The following is a 26,404-nucleotide window of genomic DNA, read 5'->3' on the forward strand; positions in this document are numbered from 1 at the left end:
GAGACACATTTTTTTATCCATACAGCTGGAGAAAAAGTCATAATATTAACCCAAAGTACAATACTAGTAGTAAAACTGTGGCACAAGTTAGGATTAAAGTTTTTATCACAAGGGATTTTCTTTAGCCAACAAAATGAGAGGTCAAAGCAGAAGGATCTTTGTACTTTGACACCAACTTTAACTTTAATCCATACATCACCTGGAGTTAAAGGATTTAAATGTCCATACAACAACAAGCAAAGAGCTACAATCCCAAAACTGAACACATTCAGCATGGCTACCTGAAGGATCACGCTTTGGAAAACTGAGGTGGTAGATGTGAAACACTGAGGACCTCTAGTGGCTGAACACAGGGACTTTTGCACAACACAAGTAATTTGACAGCAAGAAAAATTCTCCACAAAGTCACAAAAAGTGTAATAAAAGGTTTGTAGTTTTGTTGACAATTCAGCGATATTTATTAATCTCTAGAAAATATCTTAACACTCTCTTTGGAATACAAAACATTCAGCTGCCACAGCTGCATGTTGAATGTACAGTAAAAACAGAGGAAATGTTACAATCAGGTTATCACTTTATCTGATTCAGATTCCACCATTTTAAATGAAGCACAAAAATCTGGTGCTGGGAAACTGAACAGATGTTTACTGATGGCACTAACTGGTGCGAATGATGCATTTATAAAATCAAATATTGATTAGACACATTGGGGTCAGCCAGCAAATATAAACCTACACGCATGATGGACATGTAAAACTAGTAATGCAGAGCAATGTGGCACAGGGATATTATGACCAAATAAAGAATAAAATGAATAAATAAAGCACTTTGAAATGCCTTGCTGCTGAAATGTGCTATACAAATAAAATTTGACTGAATTTGATTGAAATCCAAATCTTTTAGACCTCTGAATTGTAACATCAGCTTGAGACACATAAAGGCTGTAATTTAACTGGAATATTTTATAAAAAATATGCAACTCTAGACTTATCAACACATAAAGGCTGTAATTTAACTGGAATATTTTATAAAAAATATGCAACTCTAGACTTATCAACATACTCCATAGGAAGTCCTATTGGGAAATCCAAATCTTGTGTGTGTGTGTGTGTGTGTGTGTGTGTGTGTGTGTGTGTGTGTGTGTGTGTGTGTGTGTGTGTGTGTGTGTGCGTGCGTGCGTGTGTGCGCGTGTGTGTGTGTGTGTGTGAGACATGCCTCATAATGACACATATGGTCCAATGTCAAATTTAAAATAAAATTTTAAGAAGCGATGAAACACTTGACAGAGGTCAGAGGTCAGAGGCAATACTGTTTCCTCTGGGCAACATTTTCACAGGAGTGATGCAACACCACCGGCCTCCAGCAGGGGTCAACAGAGACTTTAAAATTATGTCATTACAAAACTGAATGCAACACCACTCAAACAAGAAAAACATTATTTAAAAAAATTTCTAAATATGTAGCAATATAATTTGAAAAAACATCCATCCATCCATCCATCCATCCATCCATCCATCCATATACTCACCAGTTTTCAGTGTCCACCAATCCCCGACCAGAAATAGGGAAAAGTAGCTACGTGGTGTGGGCCAAATGAAAACATCTGAAATGTGTATTGAAATGTCCAAATAGGCTTTACTCACCGTACAAAATATCTATCAAAATGCTGGCCACGTTTTCAGGTAGAGGTGTGTAAAATGCCTGAAAATAAATATAAGCCTGTAGTTTCATAGAGTGAAAGTATAGGACAAATACTTCCACAAATCCCATGTTGAGGTCTACCTTCATGTTTGTCTGCATTGAAACTGTAGCATTAGATAAACCTGTACTTTGGTGATTACCAATGCAGACGTTTTCCACAGTAACACTCCAGGCTCACAAAATGTGATAAATGCGACACAAATTAACAATGAATTTAAAAATGTCAAACTCCTTGTTGTGCATTTATCCCTGGGTCAGCCAGACTGGGAGTTAGGGCGAACATACTGGGTGTCCAGAACAAGGCTGGGTCCTTTGAATGCACCTGAATTCAGGCACACCCAGAGTCTGAGGAAAAGTGGTTTGTAATCCATGACTAGATGAGAATTTGGCACCATGGCATCCGGTAACTAAGCAACGCCTCCAAAGCCTAAAGAAGCACCTTTGTGAGGCTGTTGGTCCCAGTTCCTCCCTGGCCGAGAGAGAGAGAGGGTCTTCCCTGACATAAGTGTCAATGCTTCTGAAGCAGAGAGGAGCACCTTGTACTGACGGGGGGTCAAAGTTAAAAATGCTGGAACCATGGTCACTTCTGGGCTTATTTGTTTCTGCTGTTCTGTTCATTTCAAGTGCAGCGGTCACAACAAATAAGAACACAACCAAATTAAAATATGGGTAGAACGTAAGCTGTGACAGCTGTAACAATATTTTAATACAAATAAAACCACTCATAACAAAATAAAACTAATAAAAAGTCAGCATATTTGTAGAATGCACCAAATCCTCTTTGTTTCAAATCAAAGTCTCAGATACTTGACCCTGAACATGGTGAACATATACATTAACAATAAGCAGAAAAAGAATGTTTTATCAGCATCCTCACTGTCAGAATAACTTACCCAGAGGGAAAAAAAGCACACTTTAGTTTCCGATTCTGTACCTTGCAGAACATCATTCTCTTTGAGTGACAGCCCTGCAGTGTTGGCCATGGTTTTAATTTGAGGCAGAAGCTGGCTGGCTAAGACGTTTAACTGAGTCAACTCAGAGGAGAGCTGAGTGTGGGCAAGAAAACCAAAACATCCACAGAGTGGAACTGAAAGAAAACTGGTATGCAGAGAACATGACCTTTTTCTTGTTCAAAATATCCACTGAGCAACATAATTGTCAAAAAATACAAAAAATACAAGCACATTAATATAAATTAAAAGGGGAATCAATTACATTAGATTAACTCAAAAAGTTAGACTCGGAATGCTATATCCAAGCACATTATTGGAAAGTTAAGTGAACGGAAAAGGTGTGTTTAAAAAAAACAACAACAAAAAACAGGGATTAGCCTTAAGAATCCTCCATGGCTAAATAAAAACTAATTTAATTCCTTAGAGTTTATTATTTTTATAGACAATTATATTAATTCTGGAAATAAAACCCATTTTCATTTAAATTAATCAATTTTAATAAGCTAATTTTAATAAGCTCTTCTAAGTTACCTAACATCAACATTTTCTCACTGCTGATAGACATGGTTGTAACCGTGTCTATCAGTTTAACCGACAGGAAAGGGAACATAATTCATCCACATAGTGGAAATAATGAAAAATGAAGAATTTATTTTCATAAATTCCACAGTATATAAGGGCGTTCACATATCTGATGAGGAAAAGATCATCTTTGGAGCAATTTACTGCTCTTCTTTTACCAGTTCAGGACTTATATCGAAGTGCCTTCATAAAAGATGAAATAGCAGATTTAATTTTCAAAATAAAAGCCTAAACATGACAGTGAAATAAACCCTCATGAGAAAAGTCCACATCCTGACAACAAGTTTTATAGGTTTACATTTAAACTCTAATCTGACGTAGGGGGAAAGTCTGTATGGAGTTTTGATAAGGCGTTTGGTACACAAGGGCCAATCTTTTATCTTGAAGAGCGATAGCTTATCTGTGTTGAGCTCAGACTTTGTTTTCCCAGGCGCATCATTTGGCGAATAGTTGTTTGTTTTTTTTTGTCCAAAGGTATTTCGGATGAAAGTGCAAAGCAGTTTGGATCCTGACCTCAGGGAAGCATGCTGTAACCTGGCAAACCACAAGAAAAATAATTAAAATAAAACAAACTAGACAGTCATCAGCATACAGTCGTCACAGATTGTAAATGTCGCAGTCTGGGACAAATGGTTTTCAGCAGCGACGTCGGGTTCTGGCTGTGATCCACACCGCAGCCTAACAACAAACATAAAGCTTTTCAGTGAGTTTAACCGTTTTATTTTGGTTCTGTAAGGGGAGGGGACAAAGAAGCTAAATGCTCCAAAGGCCTCAGTCTGTTAATCTCACAAATAAAAATAAACTGCAGGTCAGTCCACAAAAATGTAAAACATCAAAACCACACAATAAATACCTTAAAACGCATCTAAACACATTCCAATTCCTTGGTTTTTACACATAAAACACATACAGTACTTGTTTAACTGTTCAGACATACACTTGTTTTGCAATATTTTTCATATGTACATTTTCAGTAGTTGCTACACAGATAGTACTCCAGCACATTTTTTGAACTTGAAACTGCAGATGGAAAATGAGAATAACAATGCATAAACAAACAAACAAAACAAAAACATCTTTTTGGCTTTTTCAAACTAAGTTGAACTTCAGCCTATTTTGCTAGCTTTTTCAGGAACATGGCCAAGGAGTAGCTAACAATTATAAATATAACCTGACCCCCACAGAGTTTTTAAAAAACATTTTCTAGAGGACATGCACAGGCCTCCTGTGGTTTCAATCCTTGTCCTTGTGCTAATTTCTTTGGCTAGCACTGCGTTAATTACAACCAGATTTAAAGCTAATGTGTTAGCCAAACCGTAAACATCAATCATCGACATTCATTTAGAAACTAATGTGTTTATGTTACAATTTTACGTTCCACTTTGATTTTAACCATATTTTTAACACTAGTGATTATTTTAGCTATAAAATGCTCCACTATTAGCCAGCTACGCTTTTACCATTAAGCTTTGCCAGTGGTTTGTTCATCAAAATGGCTGCCATCTGCTTGAAGCAATGTTAATGTGTTAAATTTGCTTTAGAGTGAAAACTATGACTTGGGAGTACTCACTTCAATTTTAAATGTGTTTGTTGCAGTTCTGAAATTTTTTTTAGATTTTGGTGAGTACTGCTAACTGCTGTTAGCAATATTAGCAAAAAATATATTTCTCGGTATTTTATGAATTTAAAAACAATAACAACACTTTCTTTCTTTAAGAATGAGCAGAACTGAGTCCATGACTGATTTATTCAGATACAAAGTATCAGCAGTGCAAATTAGCAGTTTATTTCCACAGCTATCACTGTGCTGTATACAACTGGCAGCCATTTTGGATTTTAGGCTTAGGGTTGGCTTAGAAATCTACAACATTTTCAGTCAAAGTTCTGACTTACGGAGCACCCTAGTTGATTTATTGAACTTGGAACTCAGAAGTTCTGACTTCCAAGTACAAATGAAATACAGCAAAAGAGCAAGAGCAGTAAGGTAATAAAAAATGACTAACTTTGTTCAAGGTAAAACACAGATTAAGCCTCTTTGACATCTCAGAAACGTTAACCCCTTCTAATAATCGTTAGCAATAGAGTTCAGAGTGGGACAGTCTGAAAATGTTACAAAAATTAGCCATTATGGTTACATGGGACCTAATGACATTTAAAGCACAGTATATACCAAACCGTACCAACTAGAACCTCATGTATTTATTTATGTAGTCAATGGTTGATGGTTAATTGTTACTGTACTTTTAGGCATGTTGAACAGGATTATTAAGGTTAGCTTAGCATTAGCAACGTACTACACCCATGAACAGAAAGTAAAAGCAATAGATTAAGGAAATATCCAAGTATCACTACTGATCACCCGCACAGAACTAAAAGGCTAATGCACAGCCAACTGCATAAAGGCATAAAATGTGTAAGGTGTGGTCTAACCCTTTATTTAAGGCTGCAGCCGTTTTATATTGCATACATTAACCAGAATGTTAAAGCCTCTGAGTTACCCACCAGCCAATGTGTTATTTTTTTTAAAAAATTTTTCTGTTGCTTCACACACAAACGATAGAATACACAGTAAACAGATAGAGACTGTCGAGCGCACTGACTTTTCAAACGTTGACTTGATAAAACTAGCAAGGACTTCAGAGTACAGCAACGATTTCATTCTTCCTTGGCTGTCCTTGTTCGGACCCACAGTGTAAGGTATTGTGTTTCCACTCCTAGTCATGAAGTCGTTGAAATAATGCAGGGAAAGGATGCACAATACTTGTTTGATAAAGCAGCCAACAGGATGGTAATAGGCATCAGGACTCAGAAGTGTGAGCTTGTTGAACGGAATGATCAGAAGCAGGTTTCTGACAGGAAGTCATTACTGACTGACCAGCTAACCAGCAAGTAGTTTCATTTCCCGATACGCTTCCAATATCATTCTTTTGTGAATTAGTCTGGTTTACAAGTACATCTAGCAGAAGGACTCGAGTCCCTTATCAAATGTAAAAGAAAAAACAGATGGAACTTCTTATAAATACAGATTTGATTGTTGAGAACCTAGTTTTCCCCCCTGCTGCTGAGGCAGCAAAACCACAGATATCTGCATCACATTGGCATAAACTCTCTGCAACAGTAACAGCGCACATTTAAATAAAATTAGAGATGAGATAAATTACATCCAGCAGTTCTATGAAAGAACTTTGAACTTGACCAAGGCCACTGTCCTCCACAGCTGTACATCAGCCAGATGTTAACAGTAGAGTGACATCCTACTGCGTCGCATGGCCTCACTGATCAAATAGGCAGGGCTGACCTCTGGCTCCTCCTTCATGACCACAATGTTCTGCCATTCTCCACACTGGTTGGACTTCTTGATTGTATCCACCACACAAAGAGCATATAGGCAATCCTCAAAAGTGGCAGCCATCGTCAAGGGCCTTCCATCCCAGGTCCGCCGGTCATCCTGGTCTTGGAAGGCCTGCCGCACAGCCTGGATCATGCGGATTGTCCCGGTGAGGTACGGGGATGGAATGTCACTAAAGGCCTTTTCTGGCAAGGAGGCCTTCTCAAGAGGAGTGGTGTCTTTGAGCAGGAGTTCAGGACCGCCACCGCTTCCCCCGCCGCCACTGTTCTTCTGTCCGTACAGGTCCGTGCCCGTGACCATTAACCTCCCGACGGTTCCCACAACAATCACTTCCTGACGAAACTCTCCAGGGACGTTGAAGTTGAGGGTGACAGTGCAGCAAGCGCCTCCTTCTAACACCATCTGGAACGTGCAGAAGTCGTCACTGGTTATCTGACGGATGCCCCGGATGTGGTCCGTCTGTTTGACAAAAGTCTTTAGGAAGCCGTGCACCTTGACTGCACGCTGACCTGTTAGAAATGTGAGGAGGTCAATGATGTAGCTGCCCACCGAATGCAGTCCACCGCCTCCCATCAGGTCGTCACAGCTCCAGTTGTACTTCTTCCCCAAGAGACTGCCACTGTGGACCTTAGTGACAAAAAAACAGAAAGATATGTCAAGGTTTTTGCTATTGCTTCAATTTCCTACTGCAAAGAACCCCCAGAATGAGTCATAAAATTAGTGAAATCAGAATCCTTTATGTTTTCTGTAACTATTTCTCTTACAGGAAATATGAGCAATACGACAACAGAAACAACAAAGCAAGCAAATGTTTTTTCATCATACCTGGGCCTCACAGACCAGCAGTTCTCCGATGTATCCTTCCTCCAGAAGTTCCTTCATTCGAACAAAGGCCGGCAAGAAACGCAGCACATTTCCCATAATGCTGAGCAGCTTTGGGTAGTACTGAGCAGCTGACATCATTCGGAAGGCATCCAGAGGAGTGGCAGTCCTATCACATATGACGTTCTTGCCAATACCTTTAAAAAGAAAAGACAGAATAATGACTTTTGTGTTCTTCAGTTGCAAAATCAGCTTTTCCTTGTTCTTTCTTACAGTAGAGGTCTACACTTGAGGTGTGGAAAAAAGAGGAGTAGATTTAGCAACACCTACAGACATCCTCCTGTGATTGAAAACATGCATTCCCACAAGGAAACAATGCCTCCCTGCAAAATGAGGCAACTCCTACAACAGCTGAGTCTGAGATTTTTGAATGGAACAAGCTCTCCCCTCCGAGTTGAGGAAAGTATATATGCTAGCAAACTTTTAGAAAAGCAGACCAAATAGTGAATGCATTCTATATATCCTGGGGATATTAACAGGTAGTTGACAACTGGGAAGATGTCACTCTAAATTTGAATCCTTGCATGCAATTTGGGATAATTTATACACCAGAGGGCTCAAAAAAAGACCTGATTAGAACTCGAGGGTATAAGACAGCAGAGATCATAGAGCTTAGATAAGATCAACTGGTATAACTGAAGGCTCAGTAGAAGGCCAAAAGAAAAAAAAGGAAAAAAAGAGTAGAAAGAAGCTTTAGACACAGAATGGAACCAAATTAAAATCTCGTCCAGTGGATCAAATGGTCTACAGCTCCAAGCAAAACCCAAACACAGCAGAGACAGGAAAAGCGTCAGTGATGTGAGGACAGGCAGATTCAAGGAGATTTTCTATTAGAGCTAAAATGGAGAACATGACATTAGAAAACAGTAACAGCAGTCCAGTTTCAACCGACAGATCCTAACATGACTCCTGGATGGCTCCCAAGTGCTTGGGGCTCCAGGGATGTGTGGGGATTCCTTTAATACAGTTTTCATGCTAACCAGGAACAGGTTGGATTTTTGCATTTTATGTTCTAATTTTGTCCTTACTGTACAGTAAGTTATTCTTAATGTTATATATTTTTATGCTTTTATCTTTGAGTGAACCTACAGCCATTTTGCTGCTGTTACATCTGAATTGGACAATAAAGGATATTTATATTCTATTCTATTATCCAAAACTAATATGCTATACTGGATAATAGTATATCAGTCTACTACAAGTAGTTCTGTTTTCTTTTTCTATGCTCAAAAGAAAGGAGTCAGATTCACGCACAAACGCCCTTCCTTCAGTTTAATGCTCCCACATCAGGGCTAAAAATTCTAATAGCTTAATTCATCATCTTCATTGTATTTGCAATGAAAATGCTATATGATTAGATGGACAGTGTGCACTCATAGTTGGAAGTGCTGCTTTTCCTTCGGTCCTGCCTAAGGGGTCATGGGTGAGCAAACAGTTTTGTGGATGTGGACGCCCCCCTAATCTGCTATTAGCTCCAATTGGCTAGGTCAAGACATAAATCTGTTTGACCCAGTTCTGAGAAGCGCCGCCACCCAGTTTCCAACCAGAGCCGACACACAAAGCCAAGAAACAACAGATGAGCCCCTGCCTCATTTTTTTTGCTAGTTTAGACACAAAAGATGAATTTGCTTTCTTGGTAGATTCCCAAAACATCGGGTGTTTTATCGGAATTCATATGCAGCTGTACAATTTTGCAAAGCAGCGGCTTAAATAGCTTCAAAAATAAATGACTTGAGGTATTCAATGCACCCTGACTGACTAAATACTAAAATGCCTCGTGGGGCTCCTCAGTTAGAACTTCATGAAGGCAGAAACAGGGTCAGATCAAAATATTGGCAATGACCTTTTGTGTTTCATGGGCAAAAGTTTGAAAGGTTAAGACTTTGGCATGTTAGCTGGGTGACACAGTGATGAAGCTTCACTCACACTGAGTGTGTTGACATTCCTTCTTATAGAGGAGGACTTAAGGTTCTCCCATTCTTCATTCAAAGTGTCGAAATCAGCCCTCTCTGACGTAGTTGAGTGACAAAAAATGCATCATCTCGTTGACAAGGAGGATTCCTCCTCTTTTCGACAGTAGAGGAGGACAAGTGTGCCAAACTATTTCGACAGAGCTCTGTGCAGTGTTTCATGAAGTTTGTTGCCGTGCTTTATGCTGAAACGCACCCGGACAGCAATGTTCATGTCTCGATTCAACTAGCCTGCTTCCAGTATCCGTCTTTTGTATCCATACGCGAGGAGCAAAACATTTGTATGATTCTTTACTAAATAACTACAAAGATCGTCAAATGGCTAAAAACTCCTGGATGTAAATTGTTACAACTTTGTCTACAGAGGAGGCTGTCTGCAGAAAGGTGTGGCGCTGTCTCCGTGACCTAAAAGCAAAATGGAGGATGGAGGGAGGTGAGGAAAACCCTGGCTGGAAGGAGAGTGACATATACTGAAGTGGGATGGGTCTCCCCTGGTGGCCTGGGTTTTGTATGAAAGGTGTGCGAGAATATAAATGTCCCACATCCATGCTGACACTTTTAATGGACCTTAAATGCAAGTTTTAATGCAACCTTGCATTAAAAGTGTCATTATTTACCAAATAATGCAAAGTTGACACTTTTAATGGACATTTGGTGCAACGTTTAGTGCAACTTTGCATTAAAAGTGTCATCATTTACTGAATGACACTTCATGAGAACAGCCATAACCATTTATAAAGACTTCTTTATGTTCATAACAGGTGTTATGTCATTTTATGACTGTGTCATGCCAGTCTTATGCACACCCCTTCAAAAAAAGTGTTACCAAGATTTTTACTACTCATGTATATCAATGGTTTTAAGCCCAGGGGAGTTGACAGCACCTCTAGACAAGCCAAACAACGGGTTTCTCCTTTGCACAGTTATGTTCTGGGTGGCATTAGTGACAGGAGGGCAGCAGAGATCAACAACATATAGGACACCTGATAAAATATGCCAGTATTGCTCCAGTTAAACTATGGTCACCAGTAGTTTGTGTTTGGGACCCTCCGCTGCAACGGCCATCATCCAGTGACCCTTCTAGAATCTGTTCTCCTTCACTGTCGATGGTGCCAATTGACACAAGTCAACAGATATAACCAAACTCCCAGTGTGCATTCCTCAGAGTTATCTTCTGCTGTAAGCTTTTGATTTGATTGTTCTTAACAGATTAAGTTCGCCAAGCTTAGACTTTAAAGTCCAGGTAGTCATGGAAAGAACAAAAGACTGAGAATACTTGAAGGTAAGTTAAGTCCTCTATGACCAAAAGGAGATTTGTTCCAAGAATAAATTTAAGGTGGTGACTGCACCGCTGTGGGAGTGAGATGTGGTCCATTAGTACGCAGAACTACAAGACATCCTCAACAGCAATGATGTAAGTTAAAGTATCTTTGATTAAAACTGTCTTAACTGCCATTTGTAAATGGACCGATTAGTTTCTCAAGTCCTGGGATGCTTTAGGTTGGACAACAGCAGAAAGAAATGGCCCAACACGGGCAGGAACTCTGGCCAGGGGCGAGTGGATGCATCATTACAACTGAACGCCAAGCCTCCACACTCCACTGCTCCTCCCGGCTCACTGCCAAGCTCAGCGTCTGGGCCTCTCTGCATGACTCAGGGTTTATAACGCTGAGTACCAGTGTTCACAGCAACACACACAAATAGGCCACGGTCTAGAGATGAAGAAGGGTGATTACGCTTTAGCTGCGGTGAAGGAACTCCTTAAAAGTAAAATGTTTTAGATATGTTTTAAAAGTTTTAAAAGTTAAATGCGTTCTGATTGTTTCAGGACAACAAATCAAGGTAACATCTGCATACATCCAGTGTATCTCTACAGTAATGTGGTCCGGTGGGAACAGCTGGAATTCACTACGTAGAGGAAGCTGGTGGATTAAGCTTAATGCCAACAGTGTAAACAATAGACCTCTTTGCCTGGTTATGCTAGAAATAGAAAAGCTAGGAGAACAGGTCAGCAGGACTAACCATCTGGCACGCTGCGTCGTGTATGTGCTCCAGCAGGGAGGAGGTCAGGAAGGGGAAAGAAGAGACACCAAAAAGTAAAAAATTACAGTAATACAAGCCTCGAGGAAGGTTTCCTATGTCTGGCTGATTAGCAAGGATTTACTAAGCTGAACTGTTGAATTCCTTCCTTAGTTTGAAGCTAGCAGCCGATTGATTCTGAATACCTCAGTTTATTTTTCTTATGACACTGTTTTCTATTAAAGTTGGGGATCTTATTACAAAATATCCTTATTATTAATTATTATTATTATAGTCACAAAGAGAGTCCAAATTTAATTTACATGAATGAGAATTTAATGCCTGCAACAGACTTAAAAATATTGTACTAACGGTTGAAGACTTCTGCAGTAATAGCCATACCAGCTCAGGAAATGAGCCACTATATGAAAAAAAGAGAAAAAGACAAATCTTTTGTTTTCACAACTTGATTAAAAGTTCCATGAATCACAAAATGTGTTTTAAAAGAATCTGTGTACAGTATGAAATGATTCAGTGCTGGTTTATTAGTTTTTTTGTTTTATTGTTTTTTTCACTAGAATGTGTCTAATTCTAAAGGTGGTCCTAATGCCAGATATTTCAGCTTCCCATGTTATATTTATTTTTGAATATTTCAGATATGCGAATTAATTGTGGATTTTCCACGTTTCCCAGAAATAGAGCAATACTATAATTTCTGGACTACAAGTTGTTACTTTTTTTACACGATGCAGCAATGTGTTTAATACGTGGCTTTTTATCCAATGGGTTATGAAAGGCTGGACTGCTGGGCGAATTTGCTTTGAGTGTATCGACCATGTGATAAAGGGTTGTCAGAGATTAAAGCTGATTTAAATGGAGTGACTTTAATAAGTAGAATCACTTGAGGACATAAAGGTTACATATCACATTCAGCAGAGGTTTATAACCTTGGCCTATATATTGTGTCTCTGCTCTCAGCTCCCCAAAAACAAGGAGTGATGGTCAGTGTATATTTGGAAATTGTCTGTATTTCAGTAGCAGGTTTGCATGGATCAGATGTGTGCTGACTGAGCTCGTAGACCAGACAGCAACGCAGCAGGATTAAAAGATCTGAAAAATCATGAAACATGTTTCCTCACCGAAGCTCTGGAATTAGATGTGTGTTAGCTAAACCTCAATAAGAGTGTAACTCAGACTTACATTTAATCAGTTACTCTACCTACTAATACTAATAGTCTCAGAACATGAGCAACAAAATGTATAAGAATAAAAACACAAATAAAGAACACACAAGTTTGGTTAAAAATAGTAATAAAATAATAACATTTCTAAGCCACAACATAGAGTATGTGTTGTAAAAAAAACATGTCTGTTATAGCTTCAACAAAACATACGGTAAAGGTAGAGACAAGACAGTGTCAGTTATCCTAAATCTAATCTACCATAAAGCAATTACAAAACAGGGATTGTTGGGAAGAAAAGGCAAACATTTTTGCAATACAGATGCTACATATGACTACAGGTCAATATAACTTTATCATAGTACCACTATGCTGATATGAAATCGGCATGCAATTTGGGATTAAACTCGCAGAGTTGATGAATGCTCTTTGTAGCTAAATAAGGAAAACTTGTTGCATACTCTTTATTATTTAAGTTAGATACTAATTACTAGATTCCTTAATATTAGATAAATGGGCTACTGGATAAAAAATAACAAAATAATTAATTGGGGTCTGGAAGTTTTTAATTTTAAGATAAGAAAGAAACCATCACAAAACAGCAGTTTTAGCTAAAGATGCGATGCTAGTGGGCACTAGCTTTGTGGTCAATCGTGACTAATTGGTAGTTATTAAACTGTGTTTTAATTACAATTACAAAAATGCATTTTTCTTAAGAAACTCTGAAAATTACTGTCTTTCATTCTGGTTCATAATGTCGTCCTAGGAATTATTCTAACATGTCATTCAAACTTAGCTAACATAGCTAAAGTGTAGCGCTCCTGACAAGTATGCTAGGATTAGTTAAACCGTTTTTGCTATGGATTGACTTCAGAAATAAATTGCATTGTTCTATAAAATATCTTTATGTTTCTATACCACAAAACACATACTCTACCATTCAAAAGAGATTTTTTGGATCTGAAACAAAAAGCTACCACATGAAGGACAGCTAACATACTGTGATGGTGACAGGACAGCATTGCAGTGTGTACACTGTGTGTAATGTAGCTCCAGGTCCATTAGCGTATATCAGAATCATGAATAATGGGGAGCATTAGCCTCACTCAGCCTGCTCTAACCCTCAGCTAATGTAAAGAGGTTAGCGTTCCACAATGTGTCTAAATACCACAATTAACCTCAGTACCAGAGTGGCTTGTTTGGCATGCATTATAGCCAAACAAAGGGTCCTGTCCAAGCCCAATCACACCACGTAGATACTGATGGTATCCACAGATTACCTCTTTGTAAAGTGCTTTCATGCAAATAAATAAATAATAAAAGTAGATGGATGTGTGCGTCTTTGAAGCCTTACATCTGCAGTCCCCCGCTGCTCATGATCCTCTTGGGTCTGATTAACTGCTGGACTGAGCTGCTTCCCATCTCCTCTCTAATCATTCTGACACATGCACAAGCAGCAGCCCTGGTAGCTCACAAACAGCTGAGCCAGTGCTACTGCTGATGGATCTGTCTGCAGCCTCACAAAGAACCATCTCACACCCTCCCTGTGACATTTGCATTTTATCATCAGAGCGGTCTACAGCTGCTTTCGTCGGGGTGCAGGGAAACCAGGAAAGCCGTCCAGAGGCACTTCAGGTTTTAGCGCGTGTAAATGCCACATTCATGTGATTTAAAGATCGGTTTTGTGTTGCTGACACATTAATAAATTGCTGCGGTGTTCACGTGTCTTTGTGGGCCACCCAGCTAGTTAATTACAAAGGCATGACTACAAGGTCAATCCATGCAGCTTGAAAGGTAGGATAAAGTAAAGAAAATGTATGCTGAGGGTTGGCTATTTTTCAAACAGACTGTCCTTCTTATCACATCCGTAGAGGCGGTCAGAAGATATAAGCAGGTACTGAAACTGGTTCTTTGTTTCACAGGAAATGCTTCTAAGTGACAGTTTTGTGCAGGCTAAATTAGACTAAAAGGACAAAGATCATTAGCTGTGTGTAACAAAGAGTTATTTTTTTAAAAAGTTAAAAGCATATTTCACAAGAAAGAAAAAAGATTCAATGTTTTTACAACTGATAGTCCGGTAGACTCAGTTCAATTGGTAACAAAAATTGTAACATTTGTTACATTTTCATTTGGTCCGATTCGCTTTCACAATGCACTCAATGGTATCCTTTGAGCAGTTTAGCTGTGGGGGCGCTGCATCAAGAACCACTGAACAAAACGACATGAAAACCTTTGCTGCAGAGCGAGGAAATCAACTCCAGTTTCAGCTCTACAGGTTGAGATGGGTGAGATGCTGCTAGAGCTCAGGAGGGAACAATTAGCCTTGACTTACTGGGCAAATAATAAAGGACATAATGAAGCTCACCCTCCATGTATGACATTATAACGTTGTCAAGAAAAAGAAAAGAAGCAAATTAATAGTTTTGGATGGATTTTTTTAAATAAAATATATGATATTGGGATTGATAAATTTCTAATTAGTCCTGTGGTTGTTACTCCTGTCATTCCGTTATGGGTTTGTGAACAGGCTGAAGTTGATTTAAAATTATTGGAAAAGGGAAGAGAATTGGTAAAGAATGAAGTGGAAAATTGTATTAAAAAAGAATATTCAGAATATATTCAAATATACACAGATGCCTCAAAATTGGTAAATAATCAAGTAGGTATATCATTTATGCTCCAGATTTAAACTTTATGAAAAGTAAAAGAATAAATGATAAATTGACAGTGCATACAGGTGAGCTAATGGCAATATTAATGGCTTTAGAATGGGTTGAGGAAATGGAAAAAAGAAAGTTTTTAATTTCCTGAGATTCTAGCAGCGCATTAATTAGTATCCAAGAGGTAAATTCAGAATCAAGGCAAGATATTATATTGGATATAATTTACTTAATTTCCAGGATTAAAAATCAGGGCTCTCAGGTTAAATTAGTTTGGATTCCTGCCCACATTGGCATGGTAGGAAATGAGTTGGCAGATAGTTTTGCTAAGAGTGCCTCAAGAAAGGAAATTGTTGATTTGAATATTAAGATAAGTAAAAATGAGATAAAGAATATTATAAAGGAATATATCAAGGGAAAATGGCAAGAACAGTGGGACAGAGGAGAGAAAGTGAGGTTTTATTATAATATCCAAATAAAAGTTGGGGAATGTAGGAAAGATAACAGAAGTAAAAGTGAAGAAGATGTTATTTCTAGAATAAGGTTTGGACACAGGATTAAATAGTTAATTAATAAACATAATACAGGTTGTTGTAGTCATTGTGGAGAATTAGAAACAGTACAACATATTTTCTTAGAATGCAACAAATATGTACAGGAAAGAGAGATACTACTTAGAGAGTTAAGTAGAAATAAAAACAAGTTAGATATTAGAGAGTTGTTTCAGAGATCATCAGGGGATGTAGTTTTTGATAGTATTTTTAATTTTCTTAGAAGAACGGGTATTATGAGAAGGCTATGAGCTTCTGATCCATACTCCAACCTGGAAGGTAGCGGTAATGCACCTTAAAGTTGTTTGCCAACCGCCATAAAACAAAAAAGAAGAAGAAGAAGAAGACATGGAAACCAAATGGCAAACGGACCAGAGTTTGATTAAAGCGGACTGAACAGGGCTGGTGTGACTGCCAATAAGCTGTAAGTTGGTTATAAACAATGCTATGATTTAAAATATTTTTCTTGACCCATTAAATAATTATGAATGGGTTGAGATAAGGTTCAACATATTTTTTTAAGCTTAATTGGTCTAATTGGTGACAGGCTGCTTAGCAAAAAGGTAAAAACTTAACAAGAATACACGGCGCTACCAGGTTTGTGCTGTTACAAAGTCTAGAAGATTCAGTGTTAGGGAGATGTTTTAATGTCAAAGGCAGCACAGAAATATCTGACGCATCTTAATTAAAAGGACACTATTTTCAACATGTTAAGACAAGTCTACGGTTCATCCAGGCTGTGAAAGAGAGATAGACTTTTGGTGGATAACAGGAAAGTGGAATGACTTTCAGGAAAGTTGCTCTGTTTTCCCCTTTTTGCCATTCCAATCTCCATTTGTTATGAAACAGGCTTAATTTGTAAAATGTCGAAAGCCGCTTGGAAGTCTCAGAGTTCAGGTAATCCACATTCTCCCAGTATACGGATATAGAGGCGGCTGATTTCGTAATGCTAGCTGCTATAAATGCTAACGTAAGACGCTAATTCTGCAGTATGTCTGTAGTCATCATTAGCTTTGTTAATTGGTCTGAACAGGGAGTAAGGACTTTAAAAATAAAAGCACATGATGTGTTCTATCTTTTTCTGGCAGATGCCGTCGGAGCAATCAAGGGAATCTGTGTCTGATGAAGCTACTGAGAGATGAGATGCTAGGAGGTAGCACAGGAGAGGAGGCTCAGGATGCTAATGAGCCGCAGTGAGCTAACACTTATCACTTTAAAGTAGGTCACTTTTTTCTTGCACACAACTACACACACTTCTAAAGTTCCCCATACACAGCTCTTTTATGGAACCCATGACTCGCAGCACATTAAGGAGTCAACTTGTAAGCTTATTACCGACAGTTGGCAGTTCAGACAGAAAAGTCAGCTGGTTTAAAAAGACCCCTAAAGAATCAACATGGCAGAAAGAAAACTAAAACAGTCAGACCATGAGGTCAGAATTAACACTCTTCTTTTAAATGTGACTGGCAATTTTGGATTTTCTTTATTCAAGTAAACTCTGTGAGAACTGCCAGTGAAGTATCATAATTCGGGAACAGAGTCTGAAATAAATTATTTTTATAGTATTTCTAAAAATTTGTACGTTCTTTTTTTTTTTGTTCCTTAGAAATAGAAGCAAGTATTTTTGGTAATTTCTACTCAAAGAAGCACCAATCAGAGAATCTGGTCACTTTTTGATGATAGATTTTCTAAACATCTGATTTTGATTTCACATTAAAAACCACCAACAACAATAACAACAGCAGTACTCCCTGTGTGATTTAGAAATTGAGGTTTCTTGTAGCAAGATTTTAAAAGCCTTTCTGTTAAGATCAGTCATCAAATATTGTGTAATGACTAATAACTAGACATCACTATGTGTGAGTGATGGAGAGCAGTCGGTGTTACACAGCCCTGCAGTTAAACAGGATTTAACTAATACTACTAATTGAAAAAAAATCATTGCAGTGCTGACACTATAACTTTAAAACATTATGAATTAGCACTAGGGATGCACAATATGTCAGCTTCATCTGTGTCAGCCGATGTTAGTCATTTTTTAACATATGGTATGGGTCCGATAAGTAAAACTGGGCCAATATTGCAAAGCGATGTCGAATTTAATCTTGTGAACATTTGTTTATGTATTTTGGATGGACGGATGGTCAAGTGGCATTTGATCGGCATGTGCAGTGCAGGATTCTGGGAAGCGTAGCAGAAGTAGAGTGGCAATGCAGACAGTATGATCACTGTTAAACTGTGTTGAAAGTACAATGTATGATATCAGTAAATATTAGTTATCAGCCATAAAAGCAGCATTTATGTCGTATTTACATCGTTATTGACAAAAAATGTTTGCATCGTTGCCTCCCTAATTACCTCTCATTACAGCAGGCTTAATATGGTTAGCATTACTGAGTGCAACCCACAAAAACTTAGGTCACAATATGTCCAAGATTATATTGTTTTGTAAACACTGTAAAGAAATGCCAGACATATAAAAAAAATTTAAACTCTTGATTATTAGACCATATTGAGCAGAAAACAGTGCCTGCAGCAAGAGAGAAGATGTCACACTCATCAACGTGACAAACACGGCTCATAAAAATGTGAAGTGTGTTCCCAGTGGTCACTGGTATCATAGCTAGGGGGAAACAATGTCTCCCATCTCTACACACACTGTTTGCTGGAAGCAGCACCCTCTAACAATGTGACCGCTGAGGCGTGAGGCAGCTCTGTCTGAAGGGCCGGCGGTCTGAGCCACCAACATAAGACATCAACAGCGGTGTTACATAAACCAACTAAAGTGGCCTCCGTTAACTTTTGACTGCATGTCTCCTTCAGATGGAATATGACAGGCTGAGACGGCGAATCCCTGACCCCTCAGGTCGGTCCAGCCTGCTTTTATAGGTCAGTGTGATAACGGCTGTATGCTTAGGAGATCGGCAAGATACAAAATGCAAAGTACTCCTGCTGACAGCCGTGAGGAGAACACACACAGCCAAAGAAACCACTGTTACCTGCTAATGCTGACTGAGCATCACTCTCTGCAGAACACGGCCAAGAATAGTGGAGATAACGCAACTGATTGTAAAACTTTATGCAACAGCCATTCATACCTGTTCATACCGCACTGGAAACATTCATACATGTTTCCAGTGCGTCTTTAAATAGCCGAGTATAAATACTCTGCATGCAAACACTTATTTGCATCTTTACGAGTTCATCTGGACGGGACAGATGAGCTGATTTGTGTAAAACTGACTCACTTTGGTTTATTTCTGGCTCACCATTAGGAATTTATAACTGATTCTTAATGAAAACTGTATTTAAAATGTTCAGTTCTACGTCATATTATATGGTGGAACCCGATAGAAGTCTACTGAATGGACTCGGTAGATGTAGGATTAAAAGTTGGTGCCCAAGCCATCTGAATTACTGTCTCTTTAAGAAGACGAATTGTTGAAATTACACCCAATAAAACCCAGCTTTCTCCACCGGTGTGGTTTCTACAAGACAAATATATGGGTCAACGCTTTGCAGAACCACTTCTTGCTAAGATAGCAGCTGAAAGTATTTTTACCATAGAAAATGCATACCTAGACCTTAAACTTTGCCCTGTTTGTCCAGCTTAGACCTTCTTCCACATATCTGCTTTTCAGATATACGATTTGTTAAAACAAATTCGTAACCATTTATCCTCTCCTTCCTCGTCAAAATGATGCTTTACGTTGTGTTGGTCCATCCCATAAAATCTAGCCTACATCAGACTCCAGCCTATTCACGGTCCAGTATTCACATGTTTAATTATTCGCAGTTTCTTCCGTGGAAAGCAGATTTCTTTGGAGAAAATGTAAAAAATTTATGAATAAAATACATATTTGAAAGTCGTTATACCTACACGCAATTCTGGTAGCTGGTGTTTGCAAGGCAGCCAATCCAGCAATGACATATAGTTTCCTTGTTGCTGATTGGTTGTACCCCCAAGAGTGGAGATGATAAAAACTATAGATGTTAACTTGCATGGTAAAGCTAAGATGGTTTCCATTGCGTATTAATGCATACCCAGATATATTTGGTGTTTGAACTCTTAGCAGTTATAAGCATTTTTAAAGGAAGTCTCAAGTCTTGTAGAATTTCAGCCATTCGCGGGTGGCTGTGATTTGCTACCATCTGGTTAGCATACTGGGGTTCTACTATAGGGTGGAAATTGAGGTCATCAACTGAAAAAGTTCATTATGAGTATTTTTTGCAAAGATCTGTATATGGAAAAAGATGGCTGCCCACTAAACAAAAGCATCTCCTCCTGACTTCCTTCCCTCGGAGTGAACAGCCATTACACACAGAGTGTTGAAAGCAGGAAGTGATCAGAAGAACCTTCAGTATCGCACGCAGAGGTCACAGCCACCATCAACATAACAGGAAGTGAGAAACACTTCACTGTGGTACACCAAGGCCTCACTTCCTGCTTTAGAAATACGATGATTTCATCTGCAGCTCGTCAGTAATTATCAGCGTTCTGCTGTTTCTTCCTGCTTTATCAAAGGAAATAAACTTGTAGGTGAAAAAGTGACGGAACCGGTGGCAGAAAGGAGAAAAAACAAAAAGAGGCTCTGACTGACGGCTTCAATACGTCTGTCCTCTCTGATGTCTGTAGCTGCCACTTGTCCTCCATCCCCTGCAGGCCAATTAGCAAGGACAGTCAGGCCGATTCTTGAAAAACCGATTGGAGCAGGTCTGGTCTAATAGGAAAGAACTGGGGATGTCTGGGAGCAGCAGTCAGTAAAAACCATTCAAAGAGAGACGAGAGGTGTGGCAGGCGGAGGTGGACAGGACGTGGTGTGTTTGTGCAAGATAATTACACAAGTGATTTCCTAACTCCACAGACAGACAGGGAGGTGTGTTTAAGCTGATGCAACCACTTGGTATTAACTGTACCACTTTCGTGTTGGTTCAGCCAAATGCTCTGTTATGTTTAAATTAATATGATTTTTTTTCATAAAAAGACTATATATAAGTTGAACCACATAAACTCAAAAATTCTACTCATTTGTCCAAGAAATGTAAAAAAAGACCATATTTCAAATTCAAAAGTACAGAGCTACTCCAACATGCTCCCACCATCACTGGCTCAATTCTAGATTATTATTATTTAATACTATTAAATAATAATAATAATAATAATAATAATAATAATAATAATAATAATAATAATAATGTTTTATTAAATAATAATATTTGGAAGCTAAGGACATTTTTATTTCCCACCAAGCCCTCCACCTTACCATAATTATCATAATTTCTCAAGCAGAAATGATAATAAGAAAAACTGAAAAAGTCCTTTAGCGCAAAAGGACAGTTCTACTTTAGCTTTGTTAGCGGCTAACAGTTAGCCAGTTATATTCTCACAGCGAGTACAAATATCACATCACGTGTCACGTTTTTTTATTTAGTGGTCCACATTTAGAAATAAGTGTTATCAGCCAGCATAACAAGTACTCTTTTTTTAATCAACTGGCATCTCAAAGACTAATTCTTTTGACACTTCAAAATAAGAGTTCTGGAAATAGGTACAACAAGCTAACACAGTGTAAGCCAAAATGCGGCACCTGCTTTTATACCTACTAGCTAGAGCAGTGGTTCTTAACCTTTTTTGAGGTACCGAACCCCACAGTTTCATATGCGCATTCACCGAACCCTTCTTATCTCCCCCTTCCCCCCACCCCGGCCGACACACAAAATACTTTGCGGTATTCTGATGTGGTAATGTAATTATATTAGTTGTGTTACCACCCCCACGCCACTAGAGGCAGTAGCAACCCCGAAAAGATGCAACTAAGGAGCAGATTTAGACTAGAATTTGGTAAAAACGGTGAGTTTTGCTGAAGTAATTAAAGACACAAGTTCAAATCCATGCTGAGAGTGGAGCTCCTTCAATCAGTTCTCCTCCGCAGCTCTGATTGGCTAAGCAATGTAACGTGATCCTCTGCAGCAAGTGATGGCAAAGCGGGGCGTCATCACGACTTTACACAAGTGTGTCTTTACCTCTGCGGCAGAGGCTCCACCGAACCCCTGAGGTTCGATCGAACCCAGGTTAAGAACCACTGGGCTAGAGTGAGGTGAGATATTTTGGTATTAACGGCACCGTCGGATGATGAAAATCAAAGTCCTATCTCTGATGTTACTGATCAATGTTTAATCAGTAAAATTAGGAAGACATTAATAATTGATGGATATTTCCATCTCGTGGCCATTTGTGTGTGTTTTGGGATAGGAATGGTCTGGTAATGGTCATCTGATATTGATAGCGATGCAATACAGTACTGTAGAGTGTTTAGGTGAAGAAAAGAAACAATGTCAATGGTGTGGACATATTTTCATGGCGTTAAAAGGATAGGGAATATAGTATCAATAAATATCCTTTATTGGCTACAGCAATGTTAATATTATTTATCAGTCCATACATTCACATTTTTGCGTCCCTAAAAACTGCCGTACAAGCTGGATGAAGTCACATGCTGACTGCAACCAGGAAGCACTACAAGAAATGCCTTGAAATGGAAGGAATGTGTCTTTTTTTAATATCACAAGCGCTTGTTATGCCCCCCACTGTCTAATGACGAATGATTTCCTTTACAACCATATTTCACAACAATGACCACATGGTATACACTTACACAACCATTAGGGCAGTCTTTGTTTTCTGTCACGTGCAATGCATGACAAACTGAAAATGATCCCTATACACACATGCATGCACACGCACACACACACACACACACACACACACGCGCACACACACACACACACACACACACACGCGCGCGCTCGCACTCACTGTGAGTTTTGATCACATATTAGGACATCAGGACGTCACTGGGAAATCCCTGAGCTAAGGATCTTTGATGACAAATTTCTCTTCCTCCTTTTCTGTTCTGTTGTTTTTCTGCCCAAATAAAAGCACTGACCCTCGAAAATCCCTGAAAGTAAATAGTCGCTTTCCTTCAATTGAGTTTGCTCAGAGAGATGCAAAATCTTTCTTCACACGTCTGCCTAATGATGCAGAATTATTTCATACTAGAAGCCGGCGTCTGATTAAATCCCGTTTGAAAAGCTTGCCCTCTGCGTGGCCCTGGAATTTACCACCACAATGTGATCCTCCATCCAAAGCTTCCAATCCAAGTTCGTTTGGAATGAACCTCCACAGAGATCCCCCTGGCTCTCTGAAGAGATGGGTTCTTCAGGGATACTCACTTGTCAAGCGCAGTGTGGCAGTGTACTAAGAGAAACTCCCCCCAATCCAGCCATTCAACTCAAACACAAAAGCGATTTCACAGGATGACAAGCCTTCTCTCCGCTCTGCACCATATACCCGTCCCCTCCTGTCTCTCCCAGACTTGCACCGACCCACACGCTCCCAGGCCATCATTAGCATCTTAATGGGCGTTTGGGGGAACACAGACGAGAAGCAATGGGAACCTTGTGCTAAAAACGCTGAAAGGAGAAGGCATGGGAATGGCAGCACAGCACTCTATCAGACCAATTCTCCTGGCTGGCTTGCCATTACGGAGGGCGTTGATCTGACTGGGCTTAAATCGGTCGGAATCTACTAAAACCCAAAGGTCCTGAATCTATTTAGCCAACAAACTGAACAGAAGTCAACATCAGAAGAAAGGAGCCTTTCTTCTAATAAAACCAGATTCTATTCAGTCATGTCTGAGGCCAGAAATGCTGCAAAGAGTCTGACAAAGGCTTTCATCAGGAGTTGGGTTTCCTCACATCGATTTAATTTACACCTGATGTGTTGAACTAAAGCAATATACCTGAGTAGTTTCCTTAACAGAGTTTAGCAGGGTTCTTTACACTGACATGCTGAATGTGCTCCTAACCAGTGAAGAGTGAGTGGACACCATGTTGAGATCCAAAGAACCTAACACTTTCTGAAAGAAGACAGTAGCACCATAAGATCCTAAATGAATCCTATATAAGTTTGACACAGTCTGCAAGTAGAGGACATTCAGGAAAAACGGCAAACATGCATAGATTTGAAACATACAACTTGCTGCAAGTTGCAACAGCAAGACTCTAAATATCCTAAAATGTCAATACAGAACCTACAGGAGACACTAACTGCTGCTATAGAGGTGGATGTCTTTCTAATCTTGAACAGATTGTCCAATATTAGCTTTCATGGGATGTGTGCAAGGAGGTAACTACTGCTAAGAAAAATAATAAAGGCCAGACTGAAGTTTGCTGGACAGAGCCTAGACAACCAGCAGGATTTCTAGAACAATGTTCAGTGGAGAGACGAGCCTAAAATTCATCTGGATTCCAGAGCAGTGGACATGTTCGGCTTCAGCATACAGCTTTCCAGGAAAAAGAGCTGTGAAGCAAAGAGCTGGAGATGTCATGCTCTAGGAATCTTTTTCTGCAGCAGCAGTTTCCTCATAAGACAGGCCAAAACTGATCTGAATTGGTTCAAAGGAAACCTGTTCAAACAACCTCCACACCTCTCAGTACCAAATTCATCAACACTGATGGCATCTCTGAAAAGGAAACCCAATTTACAGACACCCCACCCTACAGCTGTCGAGGCAAACAAAAGGCTGATTGTTAATGTGCCAATACTAGGCACTTCAGAACACCCCATAATGACCTTTGACTTTTGCCCCAACTGGCTGGAGCTGTTTGGTGGAGCAGATTTTACAGAACAGATCTACAGGAAACAAATAATAAAAGATTGTATTAGTGTCTTCCACCAATCCAATTTATGTAAATTTTTGCATAATCTGCATGATTTTGGCATCACTGTCCCTTTAAACAAATGGGCCTGGTTGCCAAACAGCCCATCCCTGCTCTGAAGCGAGCTTGCATAAGAGCATCAGAGGTGGAACATGTATTTATGATGATGCCGGCTTGCCCTTTGCAGACTGGTTATAAATAGCTGCATGCCGCTGGGTGGCCAGTCAGAGCAGGCAGGTGTCTGAAAGCTCATCAGAGCCCTGATGAACCAGCTCATGTCAGCATTAACAGAAATAACACCCGGGTCATGTGCTGTTTACTCTGTAGTGACGAGATCTCACATCATCATGACTCTCTAATAAAAGAGCCGTAAACACCGATTTACCAAAGTGAACTTTCCCACGTCTTGTAACGTTATGGGCACAAACGTCAACACATTTTAGTTTGATTTATGCGTGAGCAACACAAGGTAGTGTGTAAAGAAGGAGTCAAAATGTTCAAGGTAAAAATTGGTATGCATATAGTATTGGCATGATCTGCAGCTGACGCCTTAAACCGGCTTGTTTAACGGTGTCAGCAGGTGTTGAATCAGTGCAGGAAGGAGTTCTTCATCACAAAGCTAATCAAGTTCCAGCTGAGAGACGCACACCCTTTTATTAACCTTACAATCTGCTCCATCAAATCAACAGTTCTACTTGTATGTCTGTTCTGCTCTCCACTCTGGCTGATGAAAAGGGAACATGAGTTAGGCAACCATGACATCATCCATAGTTACAGTTCAGAGTTCATTTGTTTTTCATTCAACTGGTCAGAGGTCACAAAGTTAGGTCGGTAAACATTTAAAGGTCAATGTCTGGCTGTACTGTTGTGCAATGTCAATGTTCCGAAGAACCAGTTCCGAGTTCAGCTCACACTAATTAGAAATGATTCAATTATAGTTTAACTGTTTAGAAACTCTGGATTCAATGTGACCTTTGGCTGAAGGCAGTGAGGCCTGCAGTGCTCCAGATGTTCTGGATTCTGTTCTGATCTCCTGGATGAGTCGTTGATGCCATAAGTCCAGCCCGTTTCTAATCTGTCCTTGATTTCCTTTATATTGGTATGTAATGTGTAGTTAAGCCCATTTCATGTTGCCACAGAGGTTCTTTTAAGGCAACTTCATGACTGTAGGTCAGACCAAAGGAAGGCAGGGGAATGAATTCCACTAAAGCAAACAAGGAGACAATAACCTTCTTAGATTGGGTCAGGCTGGCTTGGAAAACTCCTTTCCCTTTGATTAAATCTTTTCTTTTTTGGACTCATTTACATTCTCTTTGTCAGGTATTGATATTTATGTGACAATCAAGGAACCCTTATTGATTCAAGGAGTTAGAATGCTGAGTTAGTAAAGCTGCAGGCCGTGATGTGTTGTTGTTCAGTGCAGACAGGAGGGTTGCTCCCAGACTGCCTGTCCTGCTACCAGGCTATTCTGAGATGATGCAGACACACACTGACCAGACACCTGATACGCTCTGCCTCTCACATGGGGGAGCTCAGAATCACATCTGATGCACTTTGATTAAGACAGAGATAGCTTTCCAACGCATGTCTCCACACAGACTCGGCCTGATGCTCCCTACTGACGCAGAACGCCGCCGCCATCTCCCTCTGACATGTCCATCTCATGTTACGACGCAGTCTGGTGCACTTTGGAGGCACCAACAGTTTCACACCAGAGCTGCCTTAAAGTGACGCTTCCTGTTGCTGGAGGAGTCCAGCGGTCACACAGAGTTGAGCTGCAGGGTTTCTCTCACCACATCCTGCCTCCCACAAACGCACAAAGAGGCAGGCAGGGA

The 26,404-nt window shown here is 39.6% G+C and overlaps 1 protein-coding gene and 1 long non-coding RNA gene across 2 annotated transcripts in view; one reads left to right on the forward strand and one right to left on the reverse strand.

Annotated features, from left to right (window-relative positions):
* Positions 1 to 3,285: 3,285 nt before the first annotated feature.
* gfod1 (glucose-fructose oxidoreductase domain containing 1) overlaps positions 3,286 to 26,404 on the reverse strand; it is a 28,914-nt gene continuing 5,795 nt past the window's right edge. The window contains exons 3-4 of the mRNA XM_008438442.3: positions 7,411 to 7,604; positions 3,286 to 7,212 (exon numbers count right to left, since the gene is read on the reverse strand). Coding sequence (XP_008436664.1) covers positions 6,472 to 7,212; positions 7,411 to 7,604 — 935 coding nt within the window. The 3' untranslated portion in view covers positions 3,286 to 6,471. The remainder of the gene's footprint in view (positions 7,213 to 7,410; positions 7,605 to 26,404) is intronic.
* LOC103482339 (uncharacterized) lies at positions 16,055 to 26,250 on the forward strand. Its single transcript, XR_536437.3, has 3 exons — positions 16,055 to 16,272; positions 16,937 to 17,066; positions 26,168 to 26,250. It is a non-coding gene; the product is annotated as an uncharacterized LOC103482339 (long non-coding RNA).

This window comes from Poecilia reticulata, chromosome 20 (genome assembly GCF_904066995.2).
Source record: "Poecilia reticulata chromosome 20, P_reticulata-male-v2, whole genome shotgun sequence".
Lineage (NCBI taxonomy): Eukaryota > Metazoa > Chordata > Actinopteri > Cyprinodontiformes > Poeciliidae > Poecilia > Poecilia reticulata.